Source organism: Paroedura picta, chromosome 11 (genome assembly GCF_049243985.1).
Source record: "Paroedura picta isolate Pp20150507F chromosome 11, Ppicta_v3.0, whole genome shotgun sequence".
Taxonomy (NCBI): domain Eukaryota; kingdom Metazoa; phylum Chordata; class Lepidosauria; order Squamata; family Gekkonidae; genus Paroedura; species Paroedura picta.
In genome coordinates, this window is record NC_135379.1 from 7,194,820 (window position 1) to 7,217,141 (window position 22,322).

At 41.1% G+C, this 22,322-nt stretch overlaps 1 protein-coding gene across 1 annotated transcript in view; it reads left to right on the forward strand.

The window, feature by feature from the left end:
* Positions 1-22,322, forward strand: part of UBE3C (ubiquitin protein ligase E3C) — a 60,869-nt gene that overhangs the window by 19,687 nt on the left and 18,860 nt on the right. The window contains exons 11-17 of the mRNA XM_077304451.1: positions 7,198-7,284; positions 8,189-8,346; positions 8,875-9,107; positions 15,332-15,436; positions 16,036-16,123; positions 18,317-18,414; positions 20,635-20,767. Of these exons, the coding sequence (XP_077160566.1) occupies positions 7,198-7,284; positions 8,189-8,346; positions 8,875-9,107; positions 15,332-15,436; positions 16,036-16,123; positions 18,317-18,414; positions 20,635-20,767 (902 nt within the window). The remainder of the gene's footprint in view (positions 1-7,197; positions 7,285-8,188; positions 8,347-8,874; positions 9,108-15,331; positions 15,437-16,035; positions 16,124-18,316; positions 18,415-20,634; positions 20,768-22,322) is intronic.

The following is a 22,322-nucleotide window of genomic DNA, read 5'->3' on the forward strand; positions in this document are numbered from 1 at the left end:
ATAAAATATAAAATGAGTAAGAACATCATAAATGTTCTTGGAATCTCCGGAATGCTGTGAAACAGAATTAATTCCGAACTGCTTTGGAAACAATGGAATTGCCAGCTAATTGGTGCTATCTGTTTAGCCTGCTGGTGTTTATAGCTGCTCAAGGAAGTAAGATGTCAGTGAAACTGTGATCACTTGATTAGGGTAATTAGTTCTTTGTCAACTAATTGTGTGAGAGCAGGATGTGAGATCCAGAGATCATAGCAGAAGTTGAATCAGTATGCTTGCTTTTATTGCCTTGGGTAGTAATTACAGGATTTAAATGCACCATTGCTCTGACTTTCAGTTTATTGGTGAACTGTATAGAAAAAGGGGTTTAATGAGGGAAGCCCCTATAGCCTTAATTGTATGACTACAGCCTCTATTTCCTCCAAGGAGCAGTGTTTTAAAATGTTGCCGTTCTGGATGTGAATATGTCTGGCTTTTATGTTTTGGGTTTGCTTCCAAGTTACGAAGTGGCCAGTTGAAATAAGCCCACTTGGAGCCTTAGGTGCACCTTTTGCCCAAAGCTCCAGCAAGGGGACCGACTTGGATTTGTTTTTTTGCGTGTGGCATCCTAGATACAAATGTGGAAATTGTTGTACCTAATGCTTGATAAACGGTAATGACTGGGGAAGGCACTGGCAAACCACCCCGTATTGAGTCTGCCATGAAAACGCTAGAGGGCGTCACCCCAAGGGTCAGACATGACCCGGTGCTTGCACAGGGGATACCTTTAATGCTTGATACACAAAGAGATGCCACTTTTCTGTGCTGTGATCAAAAATGAAGAGGATCTGCCTTTCTCTGTGGTTACCTTGTCTCGTTCTCTCTGAATTTTTTCTTTTCTGGTCCTTGCTTTTAAAACATTTCCCTTCCTTAAAAACACTCAGACACTAAAACAACCCCCCAACCAGTGCTGGTACTATTAGTGCAGCCCAATCTTTGTAGACAAGCGCGTTTAGTGAAGCACCGTAATGGTTTGTGTTTGAGTTTCGGAAAATGTTGTAGTCTGCTGAAAGTAATCTCATTTTTTATCACCCTTCCACACAAGGTTGTCTTTATTATCTTTATCTGGAATGTTAAACAAGGTATAGCACTGCATAGCCTTTATCGGCATATCTATTATATATGCCTCCTGTTTATGCTTGTTAGGAGTGTGGTTCTTTTAGCTGTGTTGTCCCTGCATGTGTCAAGCCAGTGAAATATAGTGCTTCTGATCATTTTAGCCATTTGGTAGACACATTGACTCTTCCTGACTGCTGCCTCAGTAGCGAAGTGAGCAAAAACACAGCGATCAGGTATGGGCAGCTCACTCTTAATAGCTGTAGTGAGAAAGCTACAACACCCCACTGTTTCTGCACGGGGTAGACCTTAATGGTACCACCTCAGGGGCAAACAGTACCTGAGGGTAAAGGAGCTACAACTCAGACTTCATCTGCTAGAGTGCTAGAGAGGGAGAAGTTATCTCTTTGCCGTCAGAACCCAGCTTACAGTATCCTTATCCATGGTTCCTCTATATATTTGTGAAACAGCCTTGGGGGTGGTCCAGGTGTCCAAGTTGGAATAGGGCCAATCAGGATGCAGCCAGCAAAGCCAGGGGAGGGGACCCTTTCAAGGCCCGTTCTTAGGAACGGGCTTTGAAGCTAGTAGCTTTAAATAATGACATCTAATAATTACAAATAATAATTTCAGTGTTGTGACATCACTGTAGAAACCTTGGGAAATGGGATGTAGAGATCACTGATAAGCTCTTTCCAAATACTCAGCTGGAATTCCATCATAATATGACTTTTAACGCGAAAATGTCATTTAAAAACACAGCTTGGCTCCTACCTGTTTTTTCACTGGTACAAAAAGGAGGAAGGGTTAGTTCACTCAACCTTCCTTCTTACTACAGCTTTTTGTCTACAAGGGTTTCTTTGATCCCCGGCATAGCCATTTTAGAGGTGTTATACCCAAAGAAAATCTGGTAGGATCCAAACATAAAACTTAGAGTAACAGGTCTTTTCTTCAGACTTACATCCTAAGTATTGACAGAAGGGAGTTTTAAAGTCTGTGCATATAAATGAAACAGCAAGATTCTTTTAAGTAGTCATCTTTTCTTACTCCTAGAGTGCCGTTCAATAGGAGCCTAGGGATTCCTTCGAGAGTAAAAAAAAATAATTATAAGCTTTCATGGACTAGATTTAAGAGCACCTTGCTTCGTTGCATCTGAAGCAGTGGGTATACTTCACAAAAGCATATGCCAGAGGAAAATTCTGATGGTCTTTAAGGTGCCTCTGGACTCCTATTTATTTTTGCAGCAATAAACTAGCACAGCTGCCTCCTACAATGGCTTTAATCGAGGAGCTTTGCATTGTTGTAATATCTGCGATAATAACACTATGTGTAATAGCCACGTAATTACTCTTTATATTATTTAGTTAATTTCACCCAGTGTTCTCTTCCGGGTTTTTTTTGTGGAATCAATTTTCTTTGACTGCCTTCTAATTCTGTTTTATGTCCATTTAGTGCCTCTTAGAATCGAGAGAAACTCAGATTAAACTAAAATTCGTATGTTGGCAAGCTTAACCCCGAAGTGGGATATGAGTTACTGCTTTTGTCTCTCTTTAATTAGATGTAGCTGTGAGAGATTGCTGTGTTCCATGAAGATGTAGGAGTTCACTTCTTTTCATTATGCATGCTGTAGCCGTGGATCACAACTCTGCAAAATTTAGTATTGGCATGGCTACATTTTTTAGCTTTCCCCGCTAATTTTTCCTTCTTTCCTATGGAAAAACATAGGGCATTATCATATGTATACTTGGTGCTCCATGTGTTAAATGGATTTCTAGTGTGAATCATGAAAGTGATTGTCAGGCTAGGTTGGGGCCATAGTGCCTGAATTGGAATTGAAATTTGGGGAGTGTGCTGGCAAGCACAGGGTTGTGTAGATGGATAGTTTTCAGCTGGAGCAGCTTGAACGGAAAGTACATCAGGTAGTAGACACTGCTGTATTGACCAGGTACAAGGAGAAGGTCAGATTTCCAGTATTAAAGTCCAGATCTTGACCTGATTAGCCTGATCTTGTCATCAGGGTCGACCTTGGCTAGGATTTGGATGGGAGACCTCCAAGGAATACCAGAGGCAGGCAATGGCAAACCACCTCTGAATGCGTTTTGCCTTGAAAACCCAATGCGGCTCATCGTAAGTGAGCTGTGAGTTGACGGCCAAAACATAGTCTATTCAGAATCTGGTATTGTGCCCATCTGTTCCTTTTGGTACCCGAAGAGGGCTCCTAGGCCTGAATGATTTCAGTCTCATGTTAGTTTTCTTGGTTCATGAGGTTCGATGGTTGAAGTCCCTGATGCAACAGGGATTCTCCCCTCGACATATGGAACAACCCTAGACTGATACTAGAGTGTAGTCAGTTGTTAGACCCATGGAGTCACATGTACATCTCTTTCATTTCTGTTATATATTTAATTTCTGTGTATATATTTTTAAAAATTTGTTAAATGTTTATCGGGTGATATGACCATGCATGTTCATGCCGCCCGACCGCCCCTGAGAATGGCCAATGATGGACCTGGAAGGGGGGGGGGCAGGTGAGTGTGTACACGGTGATGATTCTCAACCATTCCCAACCCTCTGGGGTTTCTGCAAGTCAACAATTAATTAGACCACAGCTGTTGAAACTCAACACAAGGCTTTGGAAAATCAGCATTATGGAATATTTTAACAATTCCACCTCCATGTGGGCAATCCAGATAATCTCTGTAGGGAGCAGTTGTATTTCTCTAGAAGGTTTTTTCACCTTGAAAAGAACATTTATCATGTTTATCATGAAAACACTCCTCTGGCTCAAAACACACCCACAGCAAACAACAATGATGCAGACTTGTTCCCGGTAAAAATGCCAAAACCGTTGTCTTAAAATATTGATCACAGGCTTTGCTTATTGGTGCAGCCTTGATTGATGGAAGTCACAGAGAAGCAGTAGCAAAAAAAAAAAAAAGCTACATTCATTTAGAATTCTACGCCAGTGAAGTTGAATGGCTCATTTAATTTCATTTAATTGCGGTCGCATCTGTTATCTTCCACCTGTGGCACCTTCCAGTTTCGAGGAAGTGTCAAAATATGCTGCCCTGCCGGAGTGACCTTTATCATGCAGCATGTGCTTGTCTCATTCTATTGTATTCTCTTCATTAACTTAAACGGTCTCTGCGGGGGAAACTGTGCCCAATTTATGACCTAGCCTGAAAATGTTGCCTTTAACTAATTAACTTACAGCGGTGCCTCAGCTAAATAAAGCTTAATGGGTCATTTAATCTCTCCTATTGAGAAGAAGGAATGTGACACCTTAAAAAAAATTTTAAATCCCCAGTGGTGCTCAAAATACCCTTTTGTCAGATGCACATAAATCTGGTACCTGTTGGTGAACAATTAGATGCCTGCTTCAGGGTCCTCATAAAATAGCAGTTGTGGGTAAAAAGGGAGCTAGTGGATCCTTTAACTTAACAGAAATGCAACAAAGCTGTGGATTTAACTGTTTTTTGGGCTGCCAGTAGATGCTATTTCCCCATTTAAGCTAGATAGGATATGATTCACAGCTCTCGTCAGAAGCAGCCGTTCCTACATTCAGTTACAAATGCATATTTATTGACTGATTTGGTTCAGTTTGGTAGAAGGTGCTAGCAAATTAGGAAAGCTATCACTGGCTGCTTTTTGTTCCTTAGTTCACACCTGCCTGGCTGTTAAAATCATTGTGAGACCCTGTTTCAACTATTTCTAGTTTCACAAACAAGGTGCTGTTCTGTTGTAGCATCTTGGTGATGGGATTCTTCCCTGCGCTGCTTCAACTGGTGCTTGTCCTAATAGGTGCCCAGGGAAGACTTGTCTTTAGTCTTTTAATGGCATCTAAATATATATAGTACCTAGTTAGTGCTACGACAGGAGACCACCAAGGAACTCACCTGGGTTATGCAGAGTCAGCCAATGGCAAATCACCTCTGTTCATCTCTTGTCTTGAAAGCCCTAGGGGGTCATCCAAAGTAGGCTATTTGATGGCACTTTTCACCATCAATTATTGCTGCCGGCATTTATTTTTGTTGTGGAGAAATCGGGCTGCCGCTGGAGGTTGTCTCTGCTGTCTTAATGCTCATGCAAGCTCTCTTGCTGCTGCTCTGTTTTTGTAACATTTTAACTTGCTTCTGTTCTTGAGTTGTGAGCTGTCTGTAGAACCGTAGTTTTTTAAGATGTTGTAAAATAAATGAGCCTCTTGTGGCGCAGAGTGGTAAGCAGCAGAAATGCTGTCTGAAGCAATGTCCATAAGGTTGGGAGTTCGATCCCAGCAGCCGGCTCAAGGTTGACTCAGCCTTCCATCTTTCCGAGATCGGTAAAATGAGTACCCAGCTTGCTGGGGAGTAAAATGGTAATGACAGGGGAAGGCAAGGCCGCCCTGTATTGAGTCTGCCATGAATACGCTGGAGGGCGTCACCCCAAGGGTCAGACATGACTCGGTGCTTGCACAGGGGAGACCTTTACTTTTAAAATAAATGAATTAAGAAGAATGTTTTTGAATCAGCACCTCTAAATAATCTGAGTTAAGGAAAAAAGAGTTATGAATGAATTAACAAGAAATATAAGAGTTGTAAGTATGGGAACTAGCAGAACTGAAGACAACACTGCTTTTAAGAAGAATTTGAGCTCACTGAAATGTATTGTTACAAGTATTGTTACGAAGTGTCAATTGCAATATTTGTAGTGTGAAGTGATGTTCATGCGATGGCTGGTTCAAAGCTTTTTCCATTGGAAATTTAGAGTAGGTTGGATCCCAAGTTGTCCTTCTACTTAGGGAATGAGAGGAAATCAACTAGGAAAAGATCTGTGAACATTCTGGATTTATTTATTCATTTAAATGTTGAGAAATGTAAGTTTTTATTTGGATTTCTAACAGTTGGTCTTGGTTTATCGTAGATAATATCTAGGTTTTGTTGTGTAACGAGAAAAATAGACACACTAAGTGCTTGTAGGCATTTCTGGAATCTATGGAAGGAGACACTTGTAAACATATATAGTTCCACAAAACTTCTTCCCTGGATGCTATTGAAGTGTGTGCTGTACAGCTTTGCCTCATTGTAATCTAAAAAAGCAGAATGTATAGTTCTAATAAAGTGAGAGCCCACATGGTAGGAATGGAGTTTGGTTAGGCCTGCAGAGAGTCAGGTTCAAATCTCAACTCAAGAAATAGAAATGCTAGGGATAAAATCAAATGTAGAAAAATACAACCAATTTATTATTAGAGCTCAAAAAATGTTTAAAAACCATAAAAGAATATCTACTTTGGCACACATAAAACATCTCGGTGAGTACACCAGTAATGCTCACAAGGTCAGACATAACATGTTTCAATCATTCTTATCTTCATCAGAGGTCAGTATATAAATACAGATGTGTATAAGAGATTTTTTACAATTTTCAGCAGGGTAGGTTAAAAACATCTTTGATCTGTTATGGCTTGTTCTGGTCCCTTTTGTGTTGGCTGAATCCTTGGCCAGTAAATATTTCTTATTCCTCCCCTGAGTACTGGAGAATCCGGCTGTGTGCTTCTTTGCAAAAAGGTCCATAATGTTATTTGTTGTCAAATATGTCACTATGAAACTCATTGGCTGACTTTGGGTCAGACATTTTCTCCTAGCCTAACCTGCCTCAGATAATGAATATAGGTGGGAAAGAAGCCAGAGCACCACTCTGAACTCCTGGGAAGAAAGGGGGAGGGAATACAAATAAAATTAAGCCAGCCTTTGTCAAGCGCTTGGTTTTATTGCTAGATTTTGATATTTTTCTCCAAACACCTCTAGTGCTGCAAATCCGCATGAATAAGTGTGCTCTCATATGGAACAGCTCTCTAATGATGGGTGAGGAATGGAAGAGCAGGTTAACGTTACGCAGGTCACTTCTGTATTTGATTACTTTCCGGATGATAAACGGGCACTATCACCATTACTTTAAAAGGCATCTGGATGGTTACGTGACATAATCGGTTGACTAATACTGGAAACATTATGTATTTGAGAATTTTCTTTGTCATAGATGTTGGCAGGAAAGTTAACAGATCTTTTACAGAAGACCTGTCTGATGTACTTCAATAACAGTGGTTATTTTTCTTTCTTTCTTTTTTTTTAGACTTCTGTATAGCCTAGCTTTTAATGCCAGGTTCCTGAGGCATCTTTGGTATTTAATCTCCTCGATGACAACACGAATGATCACTGGGTATGTAGCACTTGGCATTAAAAATCTAAACGAAACCGCAAGTAAGATGGTGAGTGAAAGAATGTTGAGAGGATAAATTACTGAGTCTAAACTAATTTTATGCTAAATGCTATCATGGATATAATAAAGTTTATAGAATTTCCATAGTGGGCTACCCACTGATAATGTTGGCTTGGTTTGGCTTGGATAAATTGAAATTAAAATATTTTTATAGATGTATGTGGAATGTAATAAGTTCTGCCTCTTGATCTGAGAGTCTATTTACATCCGTGAGTAGAAGTATTGGGCACCCTGGTAAAAACCCACTGTGTTTTGGCTTTTGTGGTTTAGCTTCAACAGACCTTAATCCCCCCCACCACCACCCCTGTCAGAACATGCTGTTTTTGAGATTGCTTTACATTAATTTGTCCATGTTGCCTATATATAAAATAGTTTAAAACAGACTCGAGACTCAAGACAACTTTACTGGCATAACATTTAAAACAGACTTTAATGTAGAGTGCATTCAAGTGACAATGGCAGATGGTAGAGTGCAACTATATATACATTGAACTAAGAATACTATTTATTAACAGTTAATAGTTATATGGATGGCCCAGGCTAGCCCAGTTGTGTGGGATCTTGGAAATTACTGAGCAGAAAAGTAAACCTGCCCCTTCGGCTTACAATAAAGTAACAGTATTTTAACAATATAAAGTAACAATATTTTACAGAATATGCCTTTGCAAATTAAGCAGGCTAGCCCGGATTAGAACTGGCCCGGATTCGAATTTAGGTAGGAGACTACCAAAGAAGTCTAGGGTTGCTACACGCAGTCAGGCATTGGCATACCACCTCCATTTAGACTTCTTTCCCATTTTCCAGTGACATGTCTAAATTGACATCACTTTCTCCGTTTCTTAAGGTCTATGGTGCCATTACTGCAGGTGATATCACGAGGCTCGCCAATGTCTTTAGAGGACTCCAGTCGGATCATCCCCCTCTTCTACCTTTTTAGCTCTTTGTTTAGTCACTCACTTATTTCTATACACGATAACGAATTCTTCGGTGATCCTATAGATGGTAAGAATTTCAAAATTTGTATCTGTGCTAGTGTTTTCCTTTTCATAACTGTATTCATTACGGTAGAGTAAAAAACAACAAACCCCTGACTTTTTAACTGAAACAAGAATAACTTCTTACAAATTTATTCAAATGAGTAGCCGTGTTGGTCTGAAGTAGCACAATGAAATCAGAGTCCAGTAGCACCTTTAAGACCAACAAAGATTTATTCAAGGCGTGAGCTTTCGAGTGCAAGCACTCTTATATATTCCTACTGGCATAACATTTAAAACAGACTTTAATGTAGAGTGCATTCAAGTGACAATGGCAGATGGTAGAGTGCAACTATATATACATTGAACTAAGAATAATATTTATTAACAGTTAATAGTTATATGGATGGCCCAGGCTAGCCCAGTTTTGGTCAGTTCTTAGTCTGATGAAGAGTACTTGCACTCGAAAGCTCACGCCTTGAATAAATCTTTGTTGGTCTTAAAGGTGCTACAGGACTCTGATTTTATTATTCTTACGAATCTGTGTTTTGTCTAGTTGTAGGTCAAAGACAATCATCAATGATGCCTTTTACATTAGAAGAACTGGTAATATTATCTCGTTGCCTTCGAGACGCTTGCTTAGGAATTATTAAACTGGCATATCCAGAAACCAAGCCAGAAGTTCGTGAAGAATATATTGCAGCGTTTAGAAGTGTTGGTGTCACCACAAATACAGAAATGCAACAGTGCATACAAACAGAACAGAAACGATGGATCCAGCTATTTAAGGTACATATGGTGTGTTTTCTATATCGAGTAAACTAACAGAAATTGCAGGACTGCTTTATTCATGCATTTTAAGCATGAAGGTAACAGCCAAAGTCTGGGATTCCCAGCCAGGGTTCTGGGACACCCTGGGGTTACGTGAGAACTCCCCAGGGGTTTTGTGTCTTTTCCCAGAAGTTTGGATGGCTGCTGACTTCACTAGATGGCACTGAAGCCCACTTCTCCTGTTGTTCTACAGACCTAGTCTCTTCACAATGGAAATGGTGGGTAGAGTGGCATAGAAGTCAAATAAATAAATCCAATTAAAAAAATAAAGGCTCAGTTGACTGGCTTCCACATCTTACTTCTGCACCCACTTCTTTGAAGGAGCATGTCACCACTTCCGGGATTCCTAAAAGCCTGAAAAATATTTTAGGGATTCCTCCACAGTCAAAAGGTTGAAAAAGGTTAGCCTAAGTGCTTGAATCAAGCGGCAGGGAGTACTTAAGTCAACACAGTATTCTCTCTCAGTTCAAATAATTACCCTCTAAAATGGATAGTCTTATTAGTTTTAATACAGGTTTTGAATTGAAAATACGTCCTGATATTGTGAAGCCCTCTTTTCTTGAGAGGTATAGAAATGCCGAAAGAAGGAACTGACATAGAAGAAAATTGGTTCTGATTCAGCAAGGTGTATTTTGGTTTCTGTGCAGCATGGCCCAAAAATTCTTGCCCACTCCTGGCAGTTGGGAACAACGCAGCAAAATGGGACAAGAGAGCAGGACTTGGGGGAAATGGGTTCCTTACAGAACCAACAACATCAGCTGGACCCTTTTGTTTTAAAAACATAGTGAGGGCTTGCATTGTGTTGGGTGCCTTCTCCCACGGAGATAAACTGAAACTGGGAAAGAGAGGTTGAATGAGCTCAGTTGGGTTGCTAGACTTGCAGTGCAATCTTAAGCTTGCATGTTCAGAAGTAAAGTCTGCTGACTTCCATGGGAGAATCCTAGACCTGGATGGCCCAGAGTAGTCTGGTGTGTTTAGGATTGTGGCCTTTATGATACAGTCTATCTTCAGCCTCATCTTGGGGACGCTTGTTTGCTGTCCATTCATCACTGGTCACTTCATAGTTGTTACACATTTCAGAGAGCAGCTGGGAATGTAGGAAGCCTCCGTGTGGATTCAACGAACCTTGGCTACTGTCTTAAAAGGCTGCTTGTCAATGAATTGCCCCAATATTTCAGGAAGGCTGTTCCTAACTAAGGGCTTCAGGAGTGTGGTTTCTTCTAATAAATGTTTCTGAATAACCACAAATGTTCTCCCCACTTTGATTTCCCTCTCCCATCTCATGGTTGCGGAACACTAAAAAACGTTGGTGCAGAGTAGGGAGAATCCATGGATATGACTGTTGTACAAGAAAGTGCTTGACTTGCCGTGAAATTTCTGCAGCAAACACATATAGTCAGCTAAAATTACTCATTAAAGGAGTGGAAGCAGCAGAAATGCATTTCCCAAATTGAATGCTAGATTTACAGTCGGTTTAATACCAGCGACCTCTCGCACACTAATGTTCAGTTCGAGTCATCAGCCGTCCCTCCAGGTCTTTTATCACTGCTTTTGTCAAGCTATCTATTTAATTGAAAGAAGTTAATTGAATGAAAATGATCAACTAAGCTTGTATTAATATTGCTAATGGAACTTTCTTCTTGGCCATGTTTGGAGAAAGATGTCATGCTAGACTTTAGGAAAGGCCCATTAATGCTTGCACTTAACCTGATGGGCTAATTAAGGAATGCTTATTCATTCTACAAGTCTACAATAGCCTCTATCCCACCCATTTTGTCCGATTTTTACAACACATTTCACTTATGAGCATGAACATTATGGACATTACTAGTAATGAGAGGGACTGATAATGTTTTGATTGTGTTGGATACTGTACTAATGCACCACTAAAGTTCTAATTTTGCAGATTGATCTAATCGGTGTTTGTACGGTTTTAATATAATTACACATCTTTTCATTGTCCGTCTTCATTTTGCAGACGGTGGAAAGATGTCCCGTGTATCTGTTTGCATGCTGTGAAAATGCCATGTCTTTGTGCTGTCTAAGTACTTACATCCATTCAGCTAATCACATTGGGCTGGATCCAAAGTTTTAATTCTGCTCATTAGGTTCTTCCACCAATGCAAAGTGCCTTCCGAAGAGGCTCATTCTGCTGCCTGAAGGCTCTTTGCATTGGAGGAAGGGCTGATAATAAAAGCTTTAGTTCATAATAGACTTTTGACATTGCTTGTCTGCATATGTGTCAAAATTCTGTGCATACAGTTAGTTTAAGACTCCTGACTTTGATCACCGTCACATTCCCAAATGTGGCTGTTGAATCACAGTTAATACTTGGATGGGAGAGCACGAAGGAAGTTCAGTGGTAGGCAGTGGCAAAGATCCTCTGTGCATCTCTTGAAATTCCTATGGGGTCATTATAAATTGACTGCAACTTCAGGGAACTTTCTAGTGGTTATGAGTAGCGTCTTCTAATCCGATGAGATGGGTTTGGTTTCCTGCCCCTCCAGATGCAGACAGCTGGGTGACCTTGGGCTCATCACAGCCTGGATAGAGGTGTTCTCACAGAGCAGTGATTCTCCTCGTCCTCCTCCTTCTCCTCGCACTTTGCATTGGGGAGTAGTCCTTTAAGTAAGGATTCCTCTGTGTCACTCCCTGAAAGATCACTGAGGTGGATGCATCCTTTCTGTGCAGTACAAAACACTTAGAACTGTTATCTCCTTTCTGGAGTGTAAAGGTAAAGGTAAAGGTATCCCCTGTGCATACAAAATGATAAATGTAGACTTGGGAGGAATGTTACAGGACAAGATTTTTAAAACTTAAATCGGTGCTTAATTTTTGGAGTTGATCCTTTGCAATCATCTCTCAGATAATTGAGTAACTATGTGAACAAGATTCTGGAGACTTGGTTATCACAATATGTAGGGATGATTTTGGTCTTCACTTAATTCCATGGACTATTTTTCAAATTGCTTCCCTTCATGTGTAATATCTTCTCATGATGTCTGTGCTTAGGGCCTAATGGAATCTCTAGAGACAATTTTGCTAACCTGCACTGAATTTGGCAAAGGGCAAGCTGCTGAAAGGCTTTCTTTGTAATCAAAGCAGATCTCTTAATGGTATTTTTTCAGTACCATTCAGTACCCTCCCCCCAACATGTAAAACCACACTTAACAAACCAGGTCATTTTTCCCCCTTCAGAAAACTGTTGAACGTCCATTAAGTTCTTTGCTACTTTTGACACCTCTCCACTAATGCTATGTTCACAGAGCACTAAAACAATTATTTGAAAAATGCCCTGGGCTGCATAGTCACCATTTTATTGTACTACTATCAGACCTAATACAACTTCAGAAGGGAAATGGGGATTTAGTTCAGTTCCTCTGCTCAAGCAGGTTGTGATAATGCTGTACATCTTCCTTATCCAAGTCTTTAACTGGACTCCTGCATTATGAACATGTTGTTCACGAAGTTGGTAGGGTGTTTGCCAAGGGGACAGTGGAATTTTGGGATTCAGCCACCAGAACATAATGGGGAATGGATAAATGAGAGGGGCTAGTAAAAAGCCAGTGAACGCACCTTGATTGGACTGGCCATCTTAGTTCCATCCAGATAATATATGTACTGCACAAATAAAAGAAGCAGTTTTAACATAGCATTTATTTATTGTTCTTCAGTGGGGCTGCCATCTTCCAAAACAGGAAGACACTCTCCAGTGGCAGGGACTGTCTTGTGGGACAGGAAGTTATCCCCTATTGGTTGTAGACAGAGTAGTCTCTCAGAGCAACAACAAGGGGGAGGGGCTTCCACTCAGCACCCAAAACCACCTTTACTGGTTAGCAGCCAGCTGGACGTATGGCTTCATTTTTACAAAGCACCTCTAGTAATTTGAGGCTAACCAAATTAGCCTCTTTCCCTTTGTTATCTTAATTAGGATGAGTGGGAATTCCTCATCATCGCCTTAAAGCACAAAGAAGAATTGTATACAGTCCTCATGCCTGTTGTTGTTAGGTGCGAAGTCGTGTCTGACCCATCGCGACCCCATGGACAATGATCCTCCAGGCCTTCCTCATGCCTAAGAGACTTAAAAAAAATGCTTCCCACTGCCTCCTTAGCAGTGTGAAAATTCAAGAGTCATTTAAGCTTCCCTGCTCCTGGCCACTATTTCCCCACCCTCAGATGAGGGGAGACCCTTGATTGTGACTGCCTGAGCGTCACACCACTTGGCCATTCAAACAGTGACTGGCTCATTCTGTTTCACAGCCAAACTAATTGAAGCCTATTCCAACCCAGAAGCTACACAGAAGATTCCTTAAAGATAGAGTCAAGTGGGTAGCCATGCTGGTCTGAATTAGCACAACAAAATTTGAGTCCAGTAGTGCCCATTAGACCAGCAAATATTCATTCAAGGCGTGAGCTTCTGTGTGCATGCACTCTTCCTCAGACAATGGAACAAGGTTCATAAGAGTACAGATATAAGGCAAAACTAAATTGATAGCAAACTGTGTGATATAACATTATGCAGTGTGATAATTCGTTGCTAAAAAGTGGCAATCAGTCTTTTGGGTTCAGTTGTAGTTTACAAAAACATTGGAGAAATAAAGATGTCAAGGTTAGTAATTAATGGCAGGCACTTTCCCAGTTGTGAAAAGAAATAATTAAAAGAGGCTAGTCACTAAGAAGATTCCTCAGATTGGCGTTCAAAGGGAACCACTTTCATTACTGGCCTGAACCATTGGCCTTTATCCCACTATAGGTGTTGACAATTTATCAACCAGTTATTTCCGTCAGGCAAACAACCCTCCTTTATAGGAAATGCAAAGTCACACACAGGTGTCTGCCAAGTAAGGAGGAAGACCATCCTCTGGCTGTCCCTGTGGAGGTGGCAGAGATCAGGAAAAATAAAGTGTAGCTTGCATTATGGTCATTTGAGGTGGGTGGCTGTGATGGTCTGAAGCAGCCGACCAAAGCTGAGCCCAGTGGCACCTTTAAGACCAAAGTCTAATTATGGCTGTAAGACTTCGTGTACATGCATGCTTCATTAGATATGGTACTTCTTCCGATATCTGAGGAAGTGTGCATCCACATGAAAGTTTAAACCCAGAATTAAACTTTGTTGGGCTTAAAGGTGCCACTGGACTCACAATCCTAGTTTGCTCTCCCTAGTTTAGAGCAGCGGTAGTCAACCTGTGGTCCTCCAGATGTCCATGGACTACAATTCCCATGAGCCCCTGCCAGCATTTGCTGGCAGGGGCTCATGGGAATTGTAGTCCATGGACATCTGGAGGACCACAGGTTGACTACCCCTGGTTTAGAGCATTTGATAAGTCATTTTCTAGTATGCTTGTGTAAGTTTGCTCACCTACAGTATTATCAATCGTATTCTTCTGTCATGCCTCTTTCGATCATGAATGCTTGTCAATATTTTTTCTTACTGCATATGTATATTAACATTGTATATGCTTTCCTCTTACTCCACTAGACAGAAAACTGCTTTTTTACTTGGTTAGCTCTAGGTGTGCATGTCAGGTTTTGAAATCTGCCACTGAATGTGTCTTTATCTTCATCTGCAATCTGAGCCCTGGATCACCATATGCACAGCTGGCGGGGGTCATGAAAGGGCCTAGAGAAGGGAAGCATGTTCCAACATGTGCCTGAGCATAGGGCATATCCCCCCCTCCCTTTGAAGGATTGTAGATACATGCACACTTTCAGTTGGCAGCTTGCTGGCTTTGGCCTGAAAAGCAGCATTACCCACTTTTAATACAAAAGAGGCAAAAGTTCAAAGGGAATAGGGTTTATTTTCAAAGTTACTAAGCTCTTTATCTGGCTTTTAATTATGCATGTCAAGGCATCGTATGGTGAGGAAATACTATACAGATTCTAACACAGTAACCTTTCCTAGTGTGGTGAAATGATTATTTGGTTACATTGAGATTTCGTGACCTTCCTGCTGAAGTGTATGCTGAGCAATTTGCACAGGGAACTAGTGCCAGATAACTATCTAGTGGAACTAAGGCCAGTTCTTCAATTACTTAATCACTTCTCTTAAGAACAATGTAGCATGTTCCTGTTGTTGATGTATAAACATATTGCTTCATAGTCGCCTTTTATAGTTGTGTAACTGCCTTTCTTATATGCATAATAACACTTTCTATTGAATGGAACTATTCTGCCCCATCCAGGTAATCACTAACTTGGTGAAAATGCTGAAGTCTAGAGATACAAGAAGAAACTTCTGTCCACCAAATCATTGGTTGTCAGAACAAGAAAACATTAAAGCAGATAAGGTAATACTGAAGTGACTGCTGAACTTTTTTTCTTCTGAAGATTCCCCCCCCCCTGGCCTTGCCCAACAATTTTAAAAATGTGAATCCTGACATTCATATTGTGTCCATTGGTAACAAACAGTGAAAGTCGTAACCTGGCCCCTTGATGCATCAGTTTTGGGATCTTCAGGCCTCTTGTTTTTAGTTCCCTGCCTCATGAAGGCATTGGTTGTACTTGCTGTCAAGGTCTGTGTATTTACTCAGAAGAAAGTCCCACAGAGTTCAATGGCACCCAAGGAGATATTTGTAGGATTTCAGCTTTAGGAGTTTTGTACCATCCCCATAGCCATGTGGTCACATGGGGTATAGGAAAGGTAAATTAAAGGACACTGGACATTGAACTCTTCTGTTTTCAATATTCATGTTTGACTTGCTTTTTTGGGTGGGGGGGATAGGATATTTGGGATAAGACAAGTCAACAGGATATTTTGGGAAAGTTTGGTGTTGTTTCAACATACAAACTGCATTTTAAAATCTGATTCCAGCGTTGATTTCATTATAAAGAGATGTCTTAGGCTAAGCTTTTAATAAGAGAGATTTAATGTTTAATAAACTACTAGGTTACGCAGCTTTATGTGCCGTCAGCCAGACATGTGTGGAGAGTGAGAAGAATGGGAAGAATAGGACCACTGCAATCTACCTTGGATGGTAAGACTGAATTTATTTTTCATTTGGCCTTGGGATCTGAGGATGCCACATTTTCTTGTTAAATTCTCATTAACTCTCTTTGAGAAAGGTAGAGGGAGCAGTGTTCTTCCTGGCTGAAACGAATTTGCCTAGGCCACCTCTTCTATACAGAGATTCTTTGGGTAGAGAAAAGGGGCATATCAGACCAACTGTGGTACGTACCAGTAAGCTGTTGGGAAGAATTGGTCTTTGAACCTATTATTTTCCAGTATAAGATGATATTTTTGTGTTCAAGATCAGATACACTTCCACTGAGTACTGCCTTCTACTTCATGGTTCAAGAAAGACTTCATTCTCCATGCTTGTCCCTGTCTTTGTCGATGACAGTGAATGTCCTTGAAATGAAAAAGATGTGATCAACTTGATTGTGTGAAGACAGGCACATAACAGTGTCCCTGTGATTTGTTTAATCCCACTTGACTCCATATGGGCTAAAACCAATTAGTGTGAAAGAGTCCCTGGATCACATATGGCCATGTTTATTTGTGCTTTTTCATTTACTTAAATGGCGAGCCCTTGAGTTCTAAACGTCCTGGGTATTGATGACTCCATCCCATATTTCTCTTTAAAGATGGAAACGTTGATGGAGCAATGTAGATAAAATTGACTAATTGGCCAGAATAATTGAACTGTCGAAGTTAGATAGTGGTTTACCTTTGCTGTACATGCACTTTTCTGTTTAAAATGCTTTTAACCCTTCGCTTAATAGATAGCATACATTGACTGTAATTAAAAAGGTTTACTGAAAGGAAACTAAACAAAGTACTCTTTCAGGAATTCCAAGGGCTTGCAATGGTGGCATTTGCCAAGACTTGCTTAGCGCCATTATGTTCTTATTGCACTAAATAGGCACTTTAAATAGCTCTAGTTAAAAATAACTCAGAGAGCTTAAAATGATAGCGTCTGTTCCAGCTGATGGTTTCTGCCAAAGGCGGGCCAGCTGCTGCTGCCCCACAAACAAATGCTGAAGAATTGCCACGTGGAGAATTGCTTCTGCTTTAATGCCCCATTTTATTTATTTATTTATCTGATTTCTTTACCGCCCTTCCATATGGCTCAGGGTGGTTTGCATACAACACCATAGGGGGATACATGGAATGAATCAACATATAACATAGCTAAATACAACAATAACAATCCAACAGTTGTTCTAAACAACACAACTTCAATGATCCCAATAACAACCATATAACAAGAACAGAAACTTAGCTAAAACCGTAGAGAGGCCAGACTGGTGCAGGCCACGGAGGGGATGTCTGAGGGGGACCTGTGGTCGGTCTCAGGCAAATGCCTGGTGGATTGTGGATCTTGCAAGAATTTTCTTCACCGTTTATGCCAAAGCATGCCTGGGTTTGCTTATGCGTTGGCCTTTCATATATACCAAGACGTATTGGCCTTTCATGGGCCAGATATGTTTGAAGAAGAAGAAGAGTTGGTTCATATATGCCACTTTTCTCTACCTGAAGGAGTCTCAATACATTTGCCTTCTCTTTCCTCTCCCCATAACAGACACCCTGTGAGGTAGGTGAGGCTGAGAAAGCCCTGATAGTACTGCTCAGTCAGAACAGCTTTATCAGTGTTGTGGTGAGCTAAAAGTGACCCAGCTGGTTGCATGTGTGGGAGCGGGAAATCAAACCCAGCTCACTAGATTAGAAGTCCGCACTCCTCACCCCTACACCAAGATGGCTCTCCAGTATACGTCAACCCAGTCCATAGAACATGTCTAATAGCATGTTGGCTGTATTAGTGCTCCAAGAAGGTTTGTGGGCAATCACATGCTTCTAGTCCAACCCCCTGCACAATGCAGAAACTCACAACTACCTACACGCCCACAGTGACCCCGATTTCATGTCCAAGTGATCCCCCCCCTACTTTCAGTAGGCTTTGCCATTTTCCTTTCTTAGCTGCAGATCCTCATTTGGCACTCCTGAATTTGGGGTACGGCCCGTTTGAGGCAAAGTAAGGTTGGCTTCAGTTATGAAGGGAGGTCACCAAAGTGCAGCTTCACGTGCAGAAACTCTTGATGTGGCCCTTTGAATGCTGGTAGATGCTTGGTGTGCAATGCAGGTATTTATCTTGTGTCGGGAAGTATGAAAACTGGAAAACAAGGGTGTCGTACTAGTAGTTAAAACTGTTTTTCTTTTTTAATAAAAGTGGGCTTGGAACCTGCTCCCCTTTCTGTGTCTGAGGAGCGACAGCTGGCAATACTGACTGAACTACCTTTCGTGGTTCCCTTTGAAGAAAGAGTGAAGGTACTTCTTCAGTTCTTGTAATTTTGACAGTAAATGTAAAAATGTTTCTACACAAAGAACCTCATGGGCATGCATGTGTTCGTTGCATTTTGCAAATACGCAGGGCTTGTCATTTCCCTGGTCTCTAATCTTCCCATTCCCCCTTTAAAATTGTAATTACTTTGATTTCAGATTCTCTTTGTTTTACGAGAATGCTTTCAGAGTGTGTGCTTAATTGTCTTTTAGTTCTGAAGACTTTGGCCAGGATCCAAGGAGATCCTTAGATATATGTAAGTCTCTCTGTATGCACACAACAGGGTTTTCAACATCAACATTTAATTTACCATGACAAATAGGAGTTAAATTTAGGCTGATTTGTTGGCCTGTGATTCTTAAGGCAAATGCTATGGATACAGTTTTCTTAAGGTGGAACTGATGATTCCACCGTTAAGAAATTCAGGTTCATTTTAACTCATTGAGGGGAGAGACCCAAATTGCCCACAATGCCAGAGAATTCTTTCAAAGTGCTGTTTTAATAGCTGCAGCATTAAAAAGGGGTGGCTCGGTGTCATGTCTAAAATCCAGCATCCCCCCCCCCCGAGACACACTGGGTACAGATTTTTACAGTCCGAATAATATTCCCAAATTTGGTCATTATCTAATTAACCAGAAATATTTATCCTATCAACTCAAGGCCTGCTTAACTCTTTAGTCTTGTCTCATCTTCAAGCACCTGGAGGGATGTGTGTCTTCCCTGTCCAAGCCAGCTGCCAAGGCACCTTGCAGATATCTTAATCTGTCCAAAGTTCACTCTCAGTTTCTAATCATAGAATCATGGAAGGGACATCCAGAGTCATCTAGCCCAACCCCTCACACAGTGCAGGAACTCACAACTACCTGCCCACCCACAGTGACCCCAATTTCATGCCCAAGTGATCCTTCCTCCAAAAATCTCCAGAATCTCCTGGAGGAAATTCACCTACCATTCCACAGCGGCAATTAGTAATTCCCTAGATATGCAAGGAAGGGCCACAAGAGACAAACACTGGCACAGAGAACCAGTTTGGTGTAGTGGTTTGGAGTGCGGACTTCTAATCTGGCATGCCAGGTTCAATTCTCCCCCACATGCAGCCAGCTGGGTGACCTTGGGCTCGCCACGGCACTGATAAAACTGTTCTGACCGGGCAGTGATATCAGGGCTCTCTCAGCCTCACCCACCCCACAGGGTGTCTGTTGTGGGGAGAGGAATGGGAAGGTGACTGTAAGCCGCTTTGAGCCTCCTTCGGGTAGGGAAAAGCGGCATATAAGAATCAACTCTTCTTCTTCTTCTTCTACATCCCTTCCTTGACCACCCACTCATGGCAAGATTGGGGTCACTCCATCAGAACTAGTTCTGAACCTAAGCTGGAAACTTTACCTGGGAGTCAGGCAGACAAGAATTTGTTACAACTCGTATCTTGTGTCCCCCTCCTTCTGAGCTATGGGGGGGGGGACAAAGGGAAACGTAAACTTTTCTCTTGATATTCCCCCTCCACCCCATCACCCCTGAAGATAGGACATCTAGTTAGTGGGTTATACCTCTCCTCTATTTTGGTCCAGAGGTTAATAAGGATACCTTTAATTTTTGCAAATAAACTGCACTATTAAATCTACCATATTTGAAGAGTATTAAAAATTGGCAGAATGGGCTTAGGGTCATTTTTCTCAGTTCATGTTTTTTCTGTATTGTTAATCTTCAAAATCAGCTGCACTTTGAAGTGATCCATAGAGTTTTTCTTGTTTAAAGGGGGTTGATTTTTACCTTTTCAGTATAAGAAGTGCTTGGTTCTATAGCTTTCAGCCAATAACAAACTGAATTCCCAGAACTATGCTGCCATCCTTGTGTACTAGTACCATCAAGGGGATGACACATAGTTTCATTGGGGAAATAAATCACTGTTTCCCAACAGGGCAATGATAAATCTAGGGGAAGCATGTTGTTTATCTTTAGCGAGAAAGTTGTAAGTGGTACTTCCATTTCATGACAAGTCAATTTCATGGTGCTGGTTATGGTGTGGCTGTACTTTTAAGGTGCTTCTTATTCTAACATACAGACCTACATGCTTTCAGAAATTCTTCACTGTCTTGTTGTTGTGTAACATAATTTTGAATGCAAGTTCAAAGTGTGGAAATGTGAAATGTGGAAAATCTATACTTAAATGGAACTGCTTTCTCTCTGCCTTCACCTGCTCACTTCCCAAGATTTTTCAAAGACTGATCTATGCCGACAAACAAGAGGTTCAAGGAGAAGGTCCATTTCTGGATGGAATTAACGTCACCATCCGAAGAAATTACATTTATGAAGATGCGTATGACAAACTGTCCCCTGAAAATGGTATACTTTCTTTGTTATATAAAAAAGTAGTTCCTACTATTTACTTCATTTGCCCAGGGCATCTTGCAAGGCCCAATTAACTGCTGTATGAGCCATTTTAGGCTAAAGAGTCAGGGGTACTTTTAAGACCTAAAAAGTTGAGTTGAGATAACACTGCATGGGGCTCTCACATGTATATAAATATGACTTTAAGTTGTCATAGTGCTACAAGTTGCATCAGAGGCTTTGTCATACTGCCTTCATTGCATCACAGATCCATGATAAGCACAGGTCTGAAGACCACAAATGGAAGAACTTTCAGTCAGTTCTAAAGGCTTGTTCAAACAAATAGCAATATTAGCTTTATGTCAGGAGGCTTATGGATGCTTTGTTTGCTTTGTACACCAGTTGTCTCTCTTTTTCTCCTCCTTTTGGTGTTTGTCGTAATTAGGAGGAAAAATATATCTGGTAATTCTGTGATTCTCTTCTGACTGGATGTTATAACCTTGAAAATTCAGCATATGCAGGGTTAGGATCTTCAGCTGCATTCTGTCCTCCCCCCTCCCGGTTACCTTAGTGTAAAGAATAGTGTCCAGTGCACAGATAGGGACAAGATACTTGCGAGTGGTAAGCAACAGAAATGCTGTCTGAAGCCATGTCCATGAGGTTGGGAGTTCGATCCCAGCAGCCGGCTCAAGGTTGACTCAGCCTTCCATCCTTCCGAGGTCGGTAAAATGAGTACTCAGCTTGCTGGGGGGTAAACGGTAATGACTGGGGAAGGCACTGGCAAACCACCCCGTATTGAGTCTGCCATGAAAATACTGGAGGGCGTCACCCCAAGGGTCAGACATGACTCAGTGCTCGTACAGGGGATGCCTTTACCTTTACTTGCTTGAAAGTGTCCTGAAATTTCTGAAAAAAGGAGTGTGGAACTTAGATCCAAGCTCTTCTCTACCGGGAAAATTTGGTTCCAGTATAAATGCCAGGTGTGAATTTCTTTGATGGAATGTGATCTAAATGTTTTTTACAGAATGTCACATTGTGACAGGCTGCCAAGAAGTTTCAATTGTGATTTCAAGCATTTGTGCTAGGAAGTAGCTTGCTGGTGGGAAATGAATGGTGTATTATAGTGTGAAAGAGCTCTTGATCAGATAAACATAGACATGGCCTCAGTCTTACTAGGTGAGAGGGGAAGATAATTTGTCATTGGCAAAGCTTTAATCTCCCTTCTTTAAAAAATTTGGACAGGTGTGTGTGGGGAACTGTAAAAACAGTAGAGACATATTCATTGAGTGACTTGCAGCTAATTAGGGAAAGAAGGCAAGTTAAGCTCTGCAATTCCAAAAAAAGTCAATGGTAGTTTATACAAAACAGATATGCATGAACAGATCTTAACTATGTCATGGCTGCTTTATATTTGCCTTACATGGACTCTTATCTGTGCTTGGTGAATGCTGATGCAGGTGTATCTAATGCAAGTTTCTCTGCGTGGCAAGTTTAGTTGGAGTTGTGTTGATGATAACAATACTCCTGTTTATGCGGCAGATGACTTAAATAAATGGGCAACAGCAAGAAG